Source organism: Anneissia japonica, unplaced genomic scaffold (assembly GCF_011630105.1).
Source record: "Anneissia japonica isolate Jap-2015-1 unplaced genomic scaffold, ASM1163010v1 scaffold284709_len978187_cov192, whole genome shotgun sequence".
NCBI classification, from domain to species: domain Eukaryota; kingdom Metazoa; phylum Echinodermata; class Crinoidea; order Comatulida; family Comatulidae; genus Anneissia; species Anneissia japonica.
In genome coordinates, this window is record NW_022757342.1 from 869,124 (window position 1) to 885,714 (window position 16,591).

Sequence of the window (16,591 nt, forward strand, 5' to 3'; positions counted from 1 at the left end):
TTTGGTCACTAATGTAACCTTACACACTGCATTTTGCTTGTTTTGCTTTTTGTAGCAAAGAGTCTGCAGAAACATTAGCAGAACTGCATGTTTTCCTTAAATCAAGTTGGAGACAGTTGTTGAGTTTGAAAACAAATAAATTACTCCGCCATGACAGAAAAGAAAAAAAATGCAACAGACTGAACCAAGTACATCCAATACTACACTACAAATTTATAATCAAGTTTAACCATAACAATCAAATGGGTGTACTAGTATAAATCATTGACATTCAGAAGATGGCACTTGCATGTTGAATAATAGCTAGATCAAATATTTGAAAAATTACAAAATATAATATTGACACAGTCTTAACATGAAAAATTTCATTAATATCCTGTCACGATTATACTGCAAGTGAAAAACTCAACTTCAATTCTGAACTACTGCGTATACATATTATGTCCATGTTGTGGTGAGTGAATGTTTTGGCTTCTTCTTTGCAATGCCATACTTAGTAATAGTTAATAGAAACATATCAGTTCTTATCAATAGAAAGGAGTTCTAAAAATAAAGTGCTATATCACGTTAAACAATCACAAATGAAAGGATTCTGAATCGGAGTATGTATTATTTTCTGGTACCCTCCAGCGAATACATTAACACCATTCACTATCTCGGTGTAAAGTAATGAAAAATCCAGTCAAGGTCTCAACTAATCCTATCGTATTCACATGATTGTTACTGTGCTCTTTGCTAAAGATGAAAGTCTTAAACGATGTGTAATTTCCATTTCCTTCATGATGTTTATAACAATTTAAACAAAACAGATAGCTGATCGTTACTTTTGTGGAGTAATACAACTAGTTTGTAGAGACAACAATGTGAATTCACTAAGAGGCTACACTGATTGATAAATAAGAACCATAAAAAAAAGTAAAGGAATCTGCATCGATTTGTTTTTCTTAACCAATTAGTCCATCCCATTACCATACCTATTGTAGCAATGGATGTTTCCAGAGTATCAATCAAACTTAATAATTGATCAATCAGAGCAGAGCCAGGGACATATATGCATGTGTGCCACAAACACATGTGTCTATGCATGTGTGCCACAAACACATGTGTCTATGCATGTGTGCCACAAACACGTGTCTATGCATGTGTGCCACAAACACATGTGTCTATGCACGTGTGCCACAAACACGTGTCTATGCATGTGTGCCACAAACACGTGTCTATGCACGTGTGCCACAAACATGTGTCTATGCATGTGTGCCACAAACACATGTGTCTATGCATGTGTGCCACAAACACATGTCGACAAAAGTGTTTGTGTATGTTTTAACCTTGTCGTTTTATGGACCGTTAGCAACAATATCCAAGGGGCGGGGCTAAGTGGAAAGGTCAACTGTACCTAGCCAGTGCACATTTCATCATTTTAAGAGATTTTCATGAGCTCAAACAAGCTGAGTTATCGTGTGTGTGGGAGGATATTAGCTCATGGGCCAACTGTAATCTAACTGACATACATATATTTTTGAGCTTAAAACTGTGTCATTTGGGAAAAAAATTGACCTCTCCAATAAATCCTCTCCCCCAATTTGAATATATTGATTTCTGGTAAAATTTACTTTTATTGATTATTCAAGTATGATTATAGGCTTAAGTATTGTGAATATCTATTCTAATTATAGCACATGCATAACTTATTAAGGTTAATAGACCTAATTAGTCTACTTTCCTTTTGGGTATAAAATCAAAACAGCCTAGTAGGTGGCAGTATTTTGAAAGTTAAATCACCATATGTTAGCCTGAAAAGCATTGGTAATGTTGTTAAATTTATCTCACTAGCTTTGCCAGTTGGATTAGAAGAAATAAATGGGCAATTATGAACATTTCACATGTACAGATGTGTGCGGTGAATGTAGATTGTGTGTGTGTAAGTAGTTCAATCTGTACCATATACGGTAGTATAATGAGCAAGCTGGTCATGAAACTTTCTCAAGCCTCTTTGCCAAATTCAAAAGCATTTTTTTAACACGTATTCTGTTCGTAAATATTTTTACAGAAAGTGCAGAAAAAATTAGTTGTGACAGCAAGTATCTCTAAATCAATGATTCCCTCAGCTCTAGTTGTGGAGATATGTCACCATGCACGCTTAAACTACTGTACATTAGCGTACACTACCTTGAGTAGGCCTACTTTGGTTTTTCAAAATTTAGTCTAAAGTTAAAAAAAAGTATAACAAATTATGAAAGAATGTTGTTTTGGCCAAGCTCAACCACCCCAAAATTTGGCTCGGTTAGAGCGGTATGTACAGCACTCTGTGCATGCATTGTTTTATTATTTAAACTTGGGTTTAAATTCATCACTGTTAGTTGTTTTATATAATAATCATGATCACACCAGTTGAAACACAAGACACAAGTTAAAACTGTAATTTGCACAGCTGCCTCTACAGAAAGCTCACTGTACGTAAACATTTCATGGTTATATAAAACACACAGACTACGGTCAGAGTATAGACACAAGCTAAGCTTTAATTCACTATGGTTGAGAATTTTGTTGTTTGAACTATGGATTGACTCAAACCAGACAATTCAATCCACGCAAAGTTCGTAGGTTGATCTTGGGTTGACGCGGGTTTTGGATTGACGTTTCTAGTCTCACTTGTTTCTGGCCAAATGTTATCAATCACAGCTAGTGACACAATGCCAACGCTTCATAATTTCCAATGAGTTAACCCAGGTCAATATACAGTACCTATAATATTTAGAGTCAACATTTTCTTGCCAGACGCGGGACTGACACCAGGCTTGAGTAGAGTTAGGAGAGTAGAACATTGTATTAAGTTTGCCAAAAGTTTGCCCTTGACTACTCATTCTGCTGATCTTCTGCTGGCGACACGTTTTAAATGTCATGGCAGAGCGTTGCGGAATTGTAATAACATATCTCAGTTACCAATTAAAACAGTTAGATATGCCAATAGTCCCATACCATATTTTATCCGTCTGCTCAATGCGTAAACCCCGGTGATGGTTATCGTAGTGTTTTCTATTTTTCTCACTTTTGTTTGTAAAATTACACGCAATTCGGCCATTGGCCACGAGTTGTAATAGTTTTTAACCTGATGGTTTTGAATAAAAGTATTGAATGAATGAATGAGTAATGCTTCGCTTTGAGCATTAATCTGAATATAGCCACACAGGATACTTGCAATCTACAAGTAAATGTAGAAATGACCCCATGGGGACTGTAGACATTCAGTTATTAAGGAGCTTTTGATTGCACGATGACGGTAGGACGTAGAACGTAATGATGTCATTAAAAGTCATCTGCGCATGCGAGAACGTTAAGGTCACCTCGTCGAGCAGATTCTGGAACGCAATTTGGCCAAATCTATGTATGCAGACAACGTAGGACGCCAGGTAGGACAGTCACGCAGGAGTGATTCTGTTCTAGCGTCGTGTTGTCGCACAAATCGAAAGCTTCCTACTGTCTCACTTGTAAGTTGTGAGGGTAAATACGATTTCAGAGTTCAAAGTTCAAAGAGAGGAATTATGGAATACTATTTCATCATAATACACTAAAGCAGAGAATAAATGAAGGAGGTCCGACTGTCAAGGTTTTTCTGATATGGAATCCTATCTTTTTTTATTTTTCATGGTTACTGTAGTACTAGAAGAAATTTTGTAATGTGCCATACAGCAAACATAAGAAGTTAAAAAAAACAAAAATAGAGTATTAAAGAATGTGGTACAAGTTAATATGATTCAATATATTTCAAACTTTGTATATTCACCTTCAGAAATAATAAGTATATATTATCAATTATGATCAGTCATGCATTTCATTTCATTTTAAAACACCAGTATAATACTAGGGCCTGCAAAAATGTAACAAAGCATGTTTCTCATTCATTGAAAAGAAAGTTAAGTCGTATTTTGTATCCTTTATCATTCATTTTATCTGTCAAAGAGAACTATATAAAAAAAGAATATGTAACTATGAAGAAACAGCATTAAAACGTGCTTGATATTCAGTAGAACACTCGATAGGAATTTACAGCTTATGATATGCTAATGAGATTTATTATGGTCAATAAACAGAACTGGGACTTAATCTCCAATCTATCACGTTTTTCTTGTTCTAAGTAACTTGGACATAATTCTTAAAAGCAGACAAAATTGAAAACAACAACACTTAAGGGACATAAAGATATTATAGCACTGACATAAACATCTGTGTATTTACGATCACCAATTTCTTTTTTCTTTTAAGAAAGATGACAGCATAAATTATTATTGATTTTAGTTGGGTACAGTATTTACTATTTTAAAGTGACCGTAAATAAAAATATATGTATGGTCCGTTTTGAAAATCAGAATAGGCTTATGGCAACCCGCAGCATCCACAATGTAGAACCTACCGGGAGATACTAAAGGGCGGATCCAGAATTTTTCAAACGTGGGGGCACAACATATTCAGAACAGATAAGTGAGAGCGCTAATTTATATACCTTGAAATTTTAAAATTTCGTGGCAAAACGGGGAAGGGGAAGAAGGCACATGTGCCCCGTGTCTCCCCCTACTCCCTACTGGATTTGCCCCTGATACTTCAGGGAGATCTGGTCAAATAAACTTTCTTAACACATCTAATTTTAGTTTACTGTGTGTGGTGATAACTGCCACAAGCTAAAATCTGGGAAAAAGTGATTATAATACAATAGTAAAAACATGTTCCTGTGATTAATAAAGGAAGTTATTATCACATTAATATACTGCAGTCTTCCATCTTTAAAAAGATTAACATAACATCCAGCTTTGGTATGAGCTTTCAATTTCTAAGCTTCAAAAATTCGGATTACTTGGCCTCATTCAAACAGTAATAATAGGAAAGGTACTGGTTTTAAATCCTAATGGGAACAAACACGATTCCACTCTCCTAATGGGAACAAGATTAGTCTAATCTAAATGAAACAGATGATACTGACAGTAAGTGTATTAAACATCTATTCCTCAATGTAGAAGATTACGTATTATAAGAAGTACAGTAGTTAAACACAAATATCTGTAAAATATAGTGTTTACCTACTCTTTGTCAAAAGAAATGTAGTTTAATATTATATAGAGCAACAAAATGTATCACAGTGTTTAAAACATTCTCAAAACTCCAACTTCAACAACTTTTTTTTGGGTCATAATCTTACAAGCATTGTTAATAAACATCAGTAGTTAATGTGCACTTTGAGTAATGCTATTGTCATAGAGCCACTGAACATTGCATTCTGCCGTGGATATTGCCACTACATAAATCCTTATTGATTGATTAAGAACAACATTACAGAGGAAAATATTTTTTGTTGGTAGAGAGGCCCAGCCTTTATTTCACTTTCACTTTATTTTGGAATACCTCCATAAAAAAATTGTACAAAAAATATCATTAAAAATAATCACACAAACATTGTGGTGACGACTGTCAGGTTCAGCAAGTACCCTACCTAGTAATCAAGCAATGTGTCACAACAGCTATAGGACTGTCTCTTATACACATCTAGATGTGTATAAGAGACAGATGTAGAACCTACCGGGAGATACTAACGGGCGAATCCAGAATTTTTCAAACGTGGGGGCACAACATATTCAGAACAGATAAGTGAGAGCGCTAATTTATACAATGCTGTAAAAATATATAGATGTTTAAACATTAAAGAAAAGGAATCTCCGAGTGTGAGAAAAAAACATTGGTGTTTCTGCTGTCAATTTGTACATACTTTTTTTTTACAGAGAAGCATATGCATAATTCAGTACCCATTATGCAGATATTCTTCTGTAAAAAAAAAGCAGATTAAATCATTGATAAGATGAATGGTGGTGAAGTGAACAGGGCACCGATATTTTCAATGTCATCCAGTTGCTGATAATTTAGTGGATTATCTGAATACAATTTTTATTTCAAACTACTAATTTATGTGTAATGTCAGCTGTTAGACAAGCATAAAATGGGGAAAGATCGATTTGACCATAATTTGACATACCCATAAATGCAAGACACATCAATTACTACATCAATCATATCACAGCAGAGTTCATACGACTGCATATCCACTGGTGAACTGTCCGTTGCAATGTAAATCTTGCTGACAACGTCAAACAGAAATGCCTTTTCTATACCAGAGTTCTAAAAAAATTAAACATATAATTACAAGTAAATCAGAATCACAATATTGGTTGTGAGGCTCACCCTAAAAATCTAAAATTTCTAGGTTAACATTAAATTACAATGACAGACAATTTCATCTCAGGTACATTATAAAGGATTAATATTGGAGATGCTTGTCTTTTTTAATTCATAAGCATTAATAAAAATCAAATTTCAGCAATTAAAATTCCTCTCATGGTAAATTAAGCTAGGCACAACTTAGACCCACACATTTCTCCCTCTCCGTGGATCATGATTTGCTGCGTTCTGCATGGGATTTTAATGTACGTCTGGCTAACAAATGGATATCCAGATCAGATGCTCATATCTTTCAATTTAAGTGTTTTAGGTTCAAAATAAATTTCAGGAACCTGAATCCATCTAATGGTGGTTAACATCTTCATTTCCTAATGCAATACACACATCATATATTCTTTTTATTTCATTATGTAAATGACAATTAAGTATTTTATGTTGATTCTTATAGGTTTTATTTCAACTTATAAATGACAGTTAGAGTTGTTTATGTTGGTTTTTTTTAAATTTCACTATATGATGACAGTTAAAGATTTCTGTGTTCATGAAATGAATGTACTGTATGATTGAAGGTTAGGAACTTTCTTATTTTATGTATTTATTATTTTTAGTACGAGTTTTAATGTCTACTTTAATAAAACTTTATCTGAAATCTTATACTTAATTTTACATTAGTTATAAATGAGGACTGTCTCTGGCACACTCAACATTCTGTAACCTTTCGGATAATCGCTCAGTAACATTTTGAAAGTAAGAATATAAATTAAAATCTTGTTCCTAGTTTAAGCATTTATCAGAATAATAAAGTTTTAGAACATTACCATTTTTAAATGTTGTAACATGTAAATGAATGCTAAATATTAATAATACATATGACTACTATTTTTATTGTAACACAGTTGAATTGGATGTTTAACCTGGTATTAATACTACTGTATGTTTTGCTGTTGCACTTATTTTAATTTTACAATGTGAATTTTAAGTCTCTTTTATATCGTACTGTGTTTTTATGTAAATTTTAAGAGTACTGTCATAGAGAAAAACAAATTTTCAATCCAAGTGTAATATTGGACAATAAATGTTTACCTTATCTATCCTATATGTGAGCTGTCATGACAAAATGAGTCATGTGGTACGTCGGGTCAATTTGATTTACCGTATTTAAGAAAACATCTAAAGAGATATTTTTACAAAAATTGGGTTTCAATGTTTCTGATAAGTTTAATATGTATAGTTCATGGTAGCGAACGTTCTGAGCTGAATTACCTAAGGTAAAGGTATTTTTGAGGCACATTTTGTTAATCTTTTTCAGAATTAATAGGACTACTAACACAAGAAATGCATCAGTTGTTTATCTTTAGAAGCGATTTTCTCTAAAGTATGACTTTATACATTTGAATTTGAAATGACATTACTCCAGTTGTACAGTACACTACCTAGGAACCCGATTCAAAACCCAAAATGCAGCTTATTATACAGTTATCTTTACATCAATAACTAATTTTTCATTTTTTGTACCACAAGACTTATTTTGTCACGACAGCTCACATATGGGCTTTGCTTGATCCCAGTTTGGTGAGGACCCAAGCACGAAAAGTCACAAAAGTGCTCTTAGATTTAAACTGGAAAATAAACATAGGGAAACGAGAGAGAAAATATCCAAATAAAAGCAATGGCTTTTATACAAAGAGCCATCTATATCAATGGATTAGACTTCAAATTAAAACCCGTCCTCAATGCTTGTACAAAATAGGAAAATATACAATCAATTAATCAAGAATCTCAACAGATTAGAAATGGTAATTTTTTTTGTATTGAAAACCCTAAAAAATGGTTTTAAAAGAAATATTACAGATTAGAACACGGAAAGACAAAAAAACGATGCTGAAAGATAATGGTATGGTTTTAAAAGAGGTCACATTTAACTACTGTTAAATGTCCCATTTACTGCACTTCACAGTATGGCATCTGTTTTATGACCCTTGGCACCAAGAGATGAAATTGGCAACTATTATTGAATCACTTTCAAAGTTTACCTCAAATTAAATTTTATGTTTATGGATTAGAGAATATAAATATCAAATTTTTACATTACAGCATAAAATTCTAACCACAAGAATTAATCTTTGACGGAAATCAAATCGTAGCTGTATCATACGTGAAATCGTTATTGACAGGAGGCCTGAGTTCAGAAGGACTGATAGCAATGCAGATCAGAGTCTCCATGCATTTTTAAAACTCAGAATGCTGAAAGAGATTTAACTAATTACAACTCAGTAGTATCACCATATAGTAAGAAGAGATAAACGAAGGAAACTGAGGGAAGGGAATGGTCTTATTATTGTATGATGTAAACTGCTTGGATTGTATGCATTTACTTACCGCATTTATTTGAATAAACATCCCATTTGAATAAATGGCCTCATTCAGAATAAACGCCTTCCTCAAACAAATGCCCTGATGAATAAATGCCCTGATGAATTTATTTTTCCTTGAATAAATGCATCCCCTTCCCCTTCAAATGATTGTAAACAAATCTAATGGAAGCAACATCATTCTTAACACATTCTATTAATGTTGTACTCTGCCAGTAGCACTACATTTTTGCTTCAATATCAGGTATCAAACTATGTAAACATAATTTGTTATTTGTCTAATGTAGCAGACACTAGATTTGCTTCAAGCATTATTTGTTACTTAAAAACACATTAATACTCCTCTTGAGTAGATTATAAGGACTACTGTAGATTTCAAGTTGAGTCGCATGTGATTACTGTTTCAAGGTTTTGTCTCTCTTAACATGTATTTGCATTTAACATCAATATAGTAATTCCCAATTCAGATACAATTAGAATAAAAACAACAACATATGAGAGAGCAACATAGCTCACTCAGCTACAATGGTGGTACGGCACTGTGTCTGTGGCAAACCCTTGAGATCCAATGTTAAACTGTTGGTATCTGTTTCAATTCCGACCGTTGTTCTCCTTATGTTTTAGCTAAAGGGCTGAAATTAGAGTACAAAATCACCCACCATCTTTTGAAGATGTTTAAAAACAAACTTAGCCTCATTATCACTTTTCATTAGGGGCTTTCGATTTGCGCGACAAGGTACGTAATGCTAGAACTGATTCCATCATGCTTGACCATCTCTATGTCTGTTCACAATGTAGATTTGGTCAAATTGCGTACTAGAATCCATGCGACGAGGAGGACATTCTTGCATGCGCAAATGACTCATTAGTGACATCATTATGCTCTACGTCTTACTGTGTCGTGTAATCGAAGGCTCCCTATTGTTGAGAGGGGGAGGGGCGCTGGTCTATACTGTATTGGAACACTCTATGAAACCCTTCATAAAAAGGAAACTTGTTAAAAAAATTGAACTTCTCACAATGTCAGGTCTAATTTCACCAAACACAGGTCTAATAAGTTTTGAAAACATTTGTACACAGAATAAGGTCCACTGGTTCCCACTATAGAGATGGAAATATCCCCCTCCATTATCCTTCCCTTGAACTTTAGGTCTTTAGGTCAACACTTCACTGAGAATTACTGAAAGATGCACAGGTGAACCAATACTAGACAGATGTGTATTTTGGAGATAAAGGAAGATTAGGCCTATAATACCTCCATGAATATTCTGACATCCTAGCTTTCGTTTAGCTACTCTTCATATGTGTTTAGTAGAAATATGTATTATTACACCTGGAGTTCTCAATCTTGATGGGGGCCAAGTTAATGCCTGGTTGCTTAGGGCTAGAGTTGACACCCTCTTCGGCCTACCATGGCCGGAGCTAAAGTACACACTGTGATGACAGCTATAAATGATTTGCATGGCACAGTACTCACAGTTCATGCTTACATGCTCAAAGCATGTGTGACCAGATCTGGCAAAACCAGCTATTAGAAGGAAAATTTCAAAATTGAGTGTTTGGAACATCATCTAAATTAGTGAAGTACAGTAACATGCTTGCCTGAAGTCGAATATCAAATGGCTATGACAAACCATTTCAAAGACAGCACTGTCAATATCCCACGGACATAGATATAATAATTTGAAGTGTAATTTTTGCAACTCATATTCTTGCAGCTCATATTTTTAATTTATAGTAGCCAAGTAGACCAACATCACTTGTCATCGCAAATATCTTTTTTGTACTGTTAATATTTTGTGGCAACAAAATTGACTTGTAAAATGCCTATTAACATGGGTACCTCATATCATCTTTCAGCACACATATTAAAGCCAGTGTACTTCATGTATTAATGCTTTGAAAGTACCCCAGGATATTTTTATACCAACTAAAATCAATAACGCATTCCTTCATTTTTGCATCTTTACTTTTAACTTCTTAAAATAAATGCAAAGAGCAATAATTTGGGGTTTACATCACTTTTCCGTACATCATCACAACTGAGTTGATGATGCCGACTAGTAGTCAGTGAAACTGTTTACATTTAAAAAAAGTGAGCATTTTTTATTTTATCTAAAAGGAAATTCCAATCAAAATACCTAATGAAAACCGATGAAGTTTTTCAATCACGATCACAACTGTTTTGAAATTGAACGATGCCTTTATTTACGATGAACTAAAGTGCTGTATTACAATGCTTTTCATTGGATGATACACTTAATGAGAACTTAATTGTGATTGAATTGCTTTTTTTAAAGCACAAAATAATGTTTTGTATTGATATCCATTTCTTTAGAAAAGTGTGTATACCTTAATGTATATGGTGATTGATTATATCATTTCACAAACTTCCTTCCATTAGGAAAACAAAGTGTGCTCTGATGAAAGGAGGAAATCAGATCATGCCTTTCTTCCCACGGCAAGATTCAATAACTAACCAAGACAGACATAGAGACTCAAAAACACCCAGGGAATTGATAGTATTAATACCACATTCGGATTGTTTCTGTATTCAGTCATGTTTGTAAATACAACACATTACTTGGTAAATATAAAAGAGGTGTTTTTGTGTTATCATATATTTGCGTATGTGCGATAGTAATTGTAGAGGGCTCTTAACCACACTGAAACGATATTGGGCTTGAAGAAAGATTATTGAAATAAAAAATAATAATTTTGATTTAAAAAAGAACTTGCATCAACGCAAGTCTGTTTTGGTTCATAATACAATGAACGACGAAAATATATTAATCATAATGTTCATGGAATAAAACCAAGTATACGTATTTGCTAAATTTCAGTCCACCGTCAGTAGATCTTCTTCAGGCAATGAAGCAGGGTGCTAGAGTATTCAAGCAGCTGTCCTGTGAGGAGGTCCAGGGGCACTGATTTTAGTGGTACATGTGAGATAGTATCTTTGTTCTAATGTTTCCTCTTCCCTCTCCACAGCAGGCAGAGGGCGCTATTCAAGTTTGAAATGACAAACAAGATGGCTAACTAACAATGGTAACACTCATCATCTATAAAATTATGTATTAGAAAGCTAATAATTAATCTTACCGCAATTAAGATGTTTAAGAGGTTTTCAAGTGTTGGTAGCTGAGGTATCAATTTCTGGACTACTTTGCTGAATGCTTCAAATATAGAGTGATCATAAATACTGGTCAGATAAAAACTGAAGAGAAATGAAAAACATTATCAGTATTATTACTAAAGTATTCAATGTTGACATAATTGTATCTTCCTATGTGTGAACTGCCCCTATTGGTATGGTAACGTTATCACATCCATATATGGGCATGACGTGACCATATATGAGGCTTGCCATTCTAAAACCAGCATAATAAATGTTCAACTGAGTAATTCGCATAATTAAGGATGTGCCAGATTGTATACTTTAGTACAGAGAAGCTGTAATACTTTTTCTTATAACTTAGGCAATAGTAAGTCGATTCCAGTAGAATGACATATCATTTTAAAGCTTATAATGTGATGAATATATATATCAAAAAGTCAATTTTATTATTTTGGTCACTAATGGTGGCTTTAGCATGGCAAGCCCCATATGGGCAAATCAATGTGTTTTTGTCACAAAATTGAATATACTGTAGCTTTAAATATTAAATATTTCAATGATATCTGCAATGACTGCTTTGGTGGCTGTCAGCTATCATTTCTGATGAACTTCAATGAAGAAGAATTTGTACTTGATTTGCGGATTGTCAACCAACAATTTACCTGTTGGCAATTGAACGATGTAAATTAAACTTTTGGATTCCAGTTCATTTGAGAATATTAATTGCCAGTGACATACTATACTTAATTTAATTCAATAGTAACATTTATATCTCTTTTTCTATTATAGTACAAAATGTCAATTGCATATAATATTCTTAATGAATAAGAAACCAATCTCAAAAAACAAAGCTTGTACATTAATAGTATCTGATTAACATAATATTATTATTACATACACATATAAAAACATAGATACATAATAAATAAAAAAAACCATATTTTTAATGAAATTCTGTGCAGATAATTTATTATTGGTAATAAATTATCTGTGCAGATAATTTATTACCAATAAAACAAAAGTTAATAAACAATATAAATTTCCCTACAGTATAAGAAAACGACATTTGAAATTGCGTTGCATTGCACAGAGACAAGTAATAAAACCTTTCACTAGGTAAATGAAATAGTCAATGAATAGCCCATCTATAGGCCATCGATAGGCTACGGTCTCCACGAGTCAATCGATTTTACCATTCCTCTCATGAGCAGTCACTATATGTATAATATAAAATATTTAATTTGTACTTGGTGGTGGGAAATGAGCTTTCCCGACTTCTAATTTTCTAATTGTAACAAGAAAGGGGGATGTCAGAAACCCTGACCCTCCAGATCTGCCAATCTGAATTGCGAGAAATGTAACTCGGTTGGGGACTGAATAAACACTGTTTCCCCTCCCTCCCCTCCTCTCTATTTTCTTGTATTTCTTTCCAATCATACAAAAATCTCTATAGACAATATATATTTTCTGCCAAAAAGGGGGAGGGGAGGGCCTGGGCCGCCCCCAACCCCTCGTTCTGCCGGTATGACTTCAGGTGGACTTCAATGACAGACAAACAGTATTATGAAACATTTTCAGATTCCTGTTTCTACCACATCAGTGTACAGTATTTTACAAATGTTCCAATATGGCCAATATCACATCTTACTGGACTCATATCAATACAATACTTCCAATATACTGTAAAGGGTTTTGCCACCCTCAATAAATGAGATCCTGACTACTGTAAATCATTGCCTTAGGTGAGACTTTTTTTTAATACATGGTTTCGCAAACTTATTTTTTAAAGATTGTCACAGGAGGGTGGAAACAAAATAAAAATAAAATTTGTTTTCTTATTTAGCAAATACTGGTAGTTTTGCCAAAAACATGCAGACGGAGGAGAAAATAAAAATAAAATTTTATTGGTGAATATAAGTGTAGTAATGGGATGGTTAAATGCTTTAAATTTATATAATTAGGAAGAAATATACATATCTTATTTTAGGATTTCAAGGCAGCGGTGGGCGCAATGAACATTTTTTTTTCTTAATTTCCACTTTTTCGTGGCGGCAGGTGTGATAATTGGCCAAATATAAAATTTTATTTTACTTGAAATCATCATTATTGCCGGGGAGCAGGTTCGCTAAAACAAAAGGTATGAAAACGTCACCATTTAACTGCTCCACATTCAAATAAACAGTTACTGGAGCAAAGTATGACAGCTAATATGAGTAAACTTTAAAGTCTTCTTTATATTTAGCTGGTAATAAAGAATTATTACAAATTTCCTGAGTGTATTATTTGTGTTACCTTTCAGTTTCTGGGATATCGACAAAATGATAGGAACAAAGTTTTAAATGGAACAGTTTTTGTTAATTTTAATTCATTTCAATAGGGTCAAGTAAACTTGTTTTTCTTTCCAATGCAATCACATTATAATACATCATATTTTTACTTTAATAACCACACCATTGGACAAAGTAGTCAGAGGTTGAATTGCAATATATGTACACAAAAAAAGTAAAATCAATTACAGGTGTACTATCAGTCATGAAGTAAAAAAAAAAATGAAGATTCTCTTGTCAATTTTCATACAGTTTAAGTAATAACTTTCCTGTATACTTCTGTATAGATCGTTAAATTGGCTGGTAATTAATTAAAGGCTTTTTGTAGTAAAATGTCTGTAAATCGCTGAAAACTGCTTTTTTTTTTCGATGTTTCTCATTGGAAGCTAATAATTTATTTGATTCTTTCAAATTAGCTATTCAAAATTTTATATGAATTTTTGAGCCATTTTCCAGTCTTTTTGATTGATAGTATCTTCAAGGCATTTGCATGCTTACTTATGCATGCAAATGCATACTTAATATTTTCTTTGATTGACATGATAATATTTTTCACTAGACACAAATGATGGCAATTAATCTGAGCGTGATAGAGTAAAATATGTTGACGAAGTACACACTGAACACTGTCATCATGTTGTTACAGTAAAAGTGAATAGTATCGATTCAACATTTACTTAATGCTTCACAATGCAGGATGGCTACTAGTCTACAATGTTCTTTTTTTCATATGCATTAGCATCTGTTTTCTAGAGTATACTTTCATTGCTATGTAAATAAAACATAGCTTACTCAACGGCAAATGCAGTACAGTTAGGGCACTGCAGATTAGGAAATTCTCTCATTTATTGTTTTAAACATATTTCCGTGTTTCTATTTTTCGTCCTTGTTTCTCTTCGAATTTTATGTTTGTGTAGTTTGTTGATTATTGATCGAATAAATGAATGAATTAATTCTTTTACAGATATTTAGTGATGTGAATTGCAGATCTTTAATCACAGCACTAATAATTGGAATATTATTTGGAAAGGATAATGAATGAAATAAAATTAAAAAACACATTTTTGATCTCCTAAATAGTATAAATTCTTGTATTGTAATGGGGGTTAAACCAGATAAGAGAAATCTTCATTTTTAACCTACTACTCCATGCGTATTTGCTTTAATTTACATCTTGTATTTTAAATGTATTTCGAATTTTGGGAATAAAAGTTAATGAATGAATATTTCAGTATGCAGATGACACTATTCTTTATAGAAGTAGGTGTCATAGACATATTCTTGCATTACAATCAGATCTTGATTCCATCTATAACTGGAACATGTCTAATTCTATTAAACTTAATGAAAAATAAATGTTAAGTCATGAGGTTAACAAGATCCGTTAACCGTTCTCATAACCAACATATAACATTAATGGTATTGATCTCATTTAAGTTCGTAGTTACAAATACCTTGGAGTTACAATGTCCAATAATCTTGATTGTGGACTGCATGTCTCCAAACACTGACTCTAAAGCATCTAGAACGCACAGGTTTTATTCTTAGGCTTATCTGTCATCGGAACCCTAAAATTATTGTCAAGTTTTACAACTCTCTTGTCCGACCTATAATCAAATATGGAATTCCTGCTTGGGTTCCAAAAGATAGGTCATATTACAGAGTTCATCCCGATTCCTCAACTTCTCATTAGTGTTGCCATTGCATAAAAAAGCAGAGCAGTGCAGCAGGTTGGAACCCATCTTAAAATGTAGGGTTCAAATCCTAAAATTCTAGTGTTTTTTTTCTCACAACCTAAATCCACTCAATAAAGGGAGCAGCAATTCCCTTGGATGGCAGTGGTTTATTCCACTTTTGCTGCTCCCAGGATTGCTCTGAATTTTGATGTTTCTTTTGTATTTCCTTGCTGAAATAATTAAAAGATAAAACAATAAATAAACCTGCTGCACAAGTGAGTAAAGAACTTTGCAAACAGTAACAATTATTGTTTCCTCTCACATGCGATGCAAATTGTAGAACTTTTGACCATGCAGGACAATGAAAAGAAAATGTCAATCATGTTTTGATACTGTGTGCCTAAAAGATGTCAGTGTATGGAGGAGTTGAGCTATCAGCTGAGCAAGACACCACTAAAGCTGTCCAGACTATCAAACTTTATTTGACAAAAACATGTGACATGCCTAAATATGGTCATGATGACATCACATCATAACCATATATAGGCACATCATGACTATATATGGGCATTCAACAGTTTTTTTTTTTAAATGAAAATGTGATAATCTGGACAGACCGTAAGAAAATTGCGTAGAATGTTTACATAACATGGCGAGTAAAAACAGGCGAAGTCAAAACTTTACGAGGTTAACACAGATTTGCAAAAGTTATTTATAGTTGTTTAATCTCGCATCTTGTGAGGTTAAATAAACTTTTGTCTACAACGGATACTGTAGCATTACACTATTGAACAGTCAATACTTCTTATACTGTACACTGCGTCACAAATCTGCCACCTACTATAATGATTATTTAAAGTAAAAAATAAATTATAT

General features: G+C 33.3%; 1 protein-coding gene and 1 long non-coding RNA gene across 2 annotated transcripts in view; both read right to left on the reverse strand.

The window, feature by feature from the left end:
• Positions 1-3,608: 3,608 nt before the first annotated feature.
• LOC117124693 lies at positions 3,609-5,656 on the reverse strand. Its single transcript, XR_004448004.1, has 2 exons — positions 5,566-5,656; positions 3,609-4,407 (listed from the first exon to the last, which is right to left on the reverse strand). It is a non-coding gene; the product is annotated as an uncharacterized LOC117124693 (long non-coding RNA).
• A 45-nt stretch (positions 5,657-5,701) lies between these two features.
• Positions 5,702-16,591, reverse strand: part of LOC117124696 (ras-related GTP-binding protein C-like) — a 33,372-nt gene continuing 22,482 nt past the window's right edge. Inside the window, exons 6-7 of the mRNA XM_033271034.1 lie at positions 11,697-11,811; positions 5,702-6,162 (exon numbers count right to left, since the gene is read on the reverse strand). Of these exons, the coding sequence (XP_033126925.1) occupies positions 5,962-6,162; positions 11,697-11,811 (316 nt within the window). The 3' untranslated portion in view covers positions 5,702-5,961. The remainder of the gene's footprint in view (positions 6,163-11,696; positions 11,812-16,591) is intronic.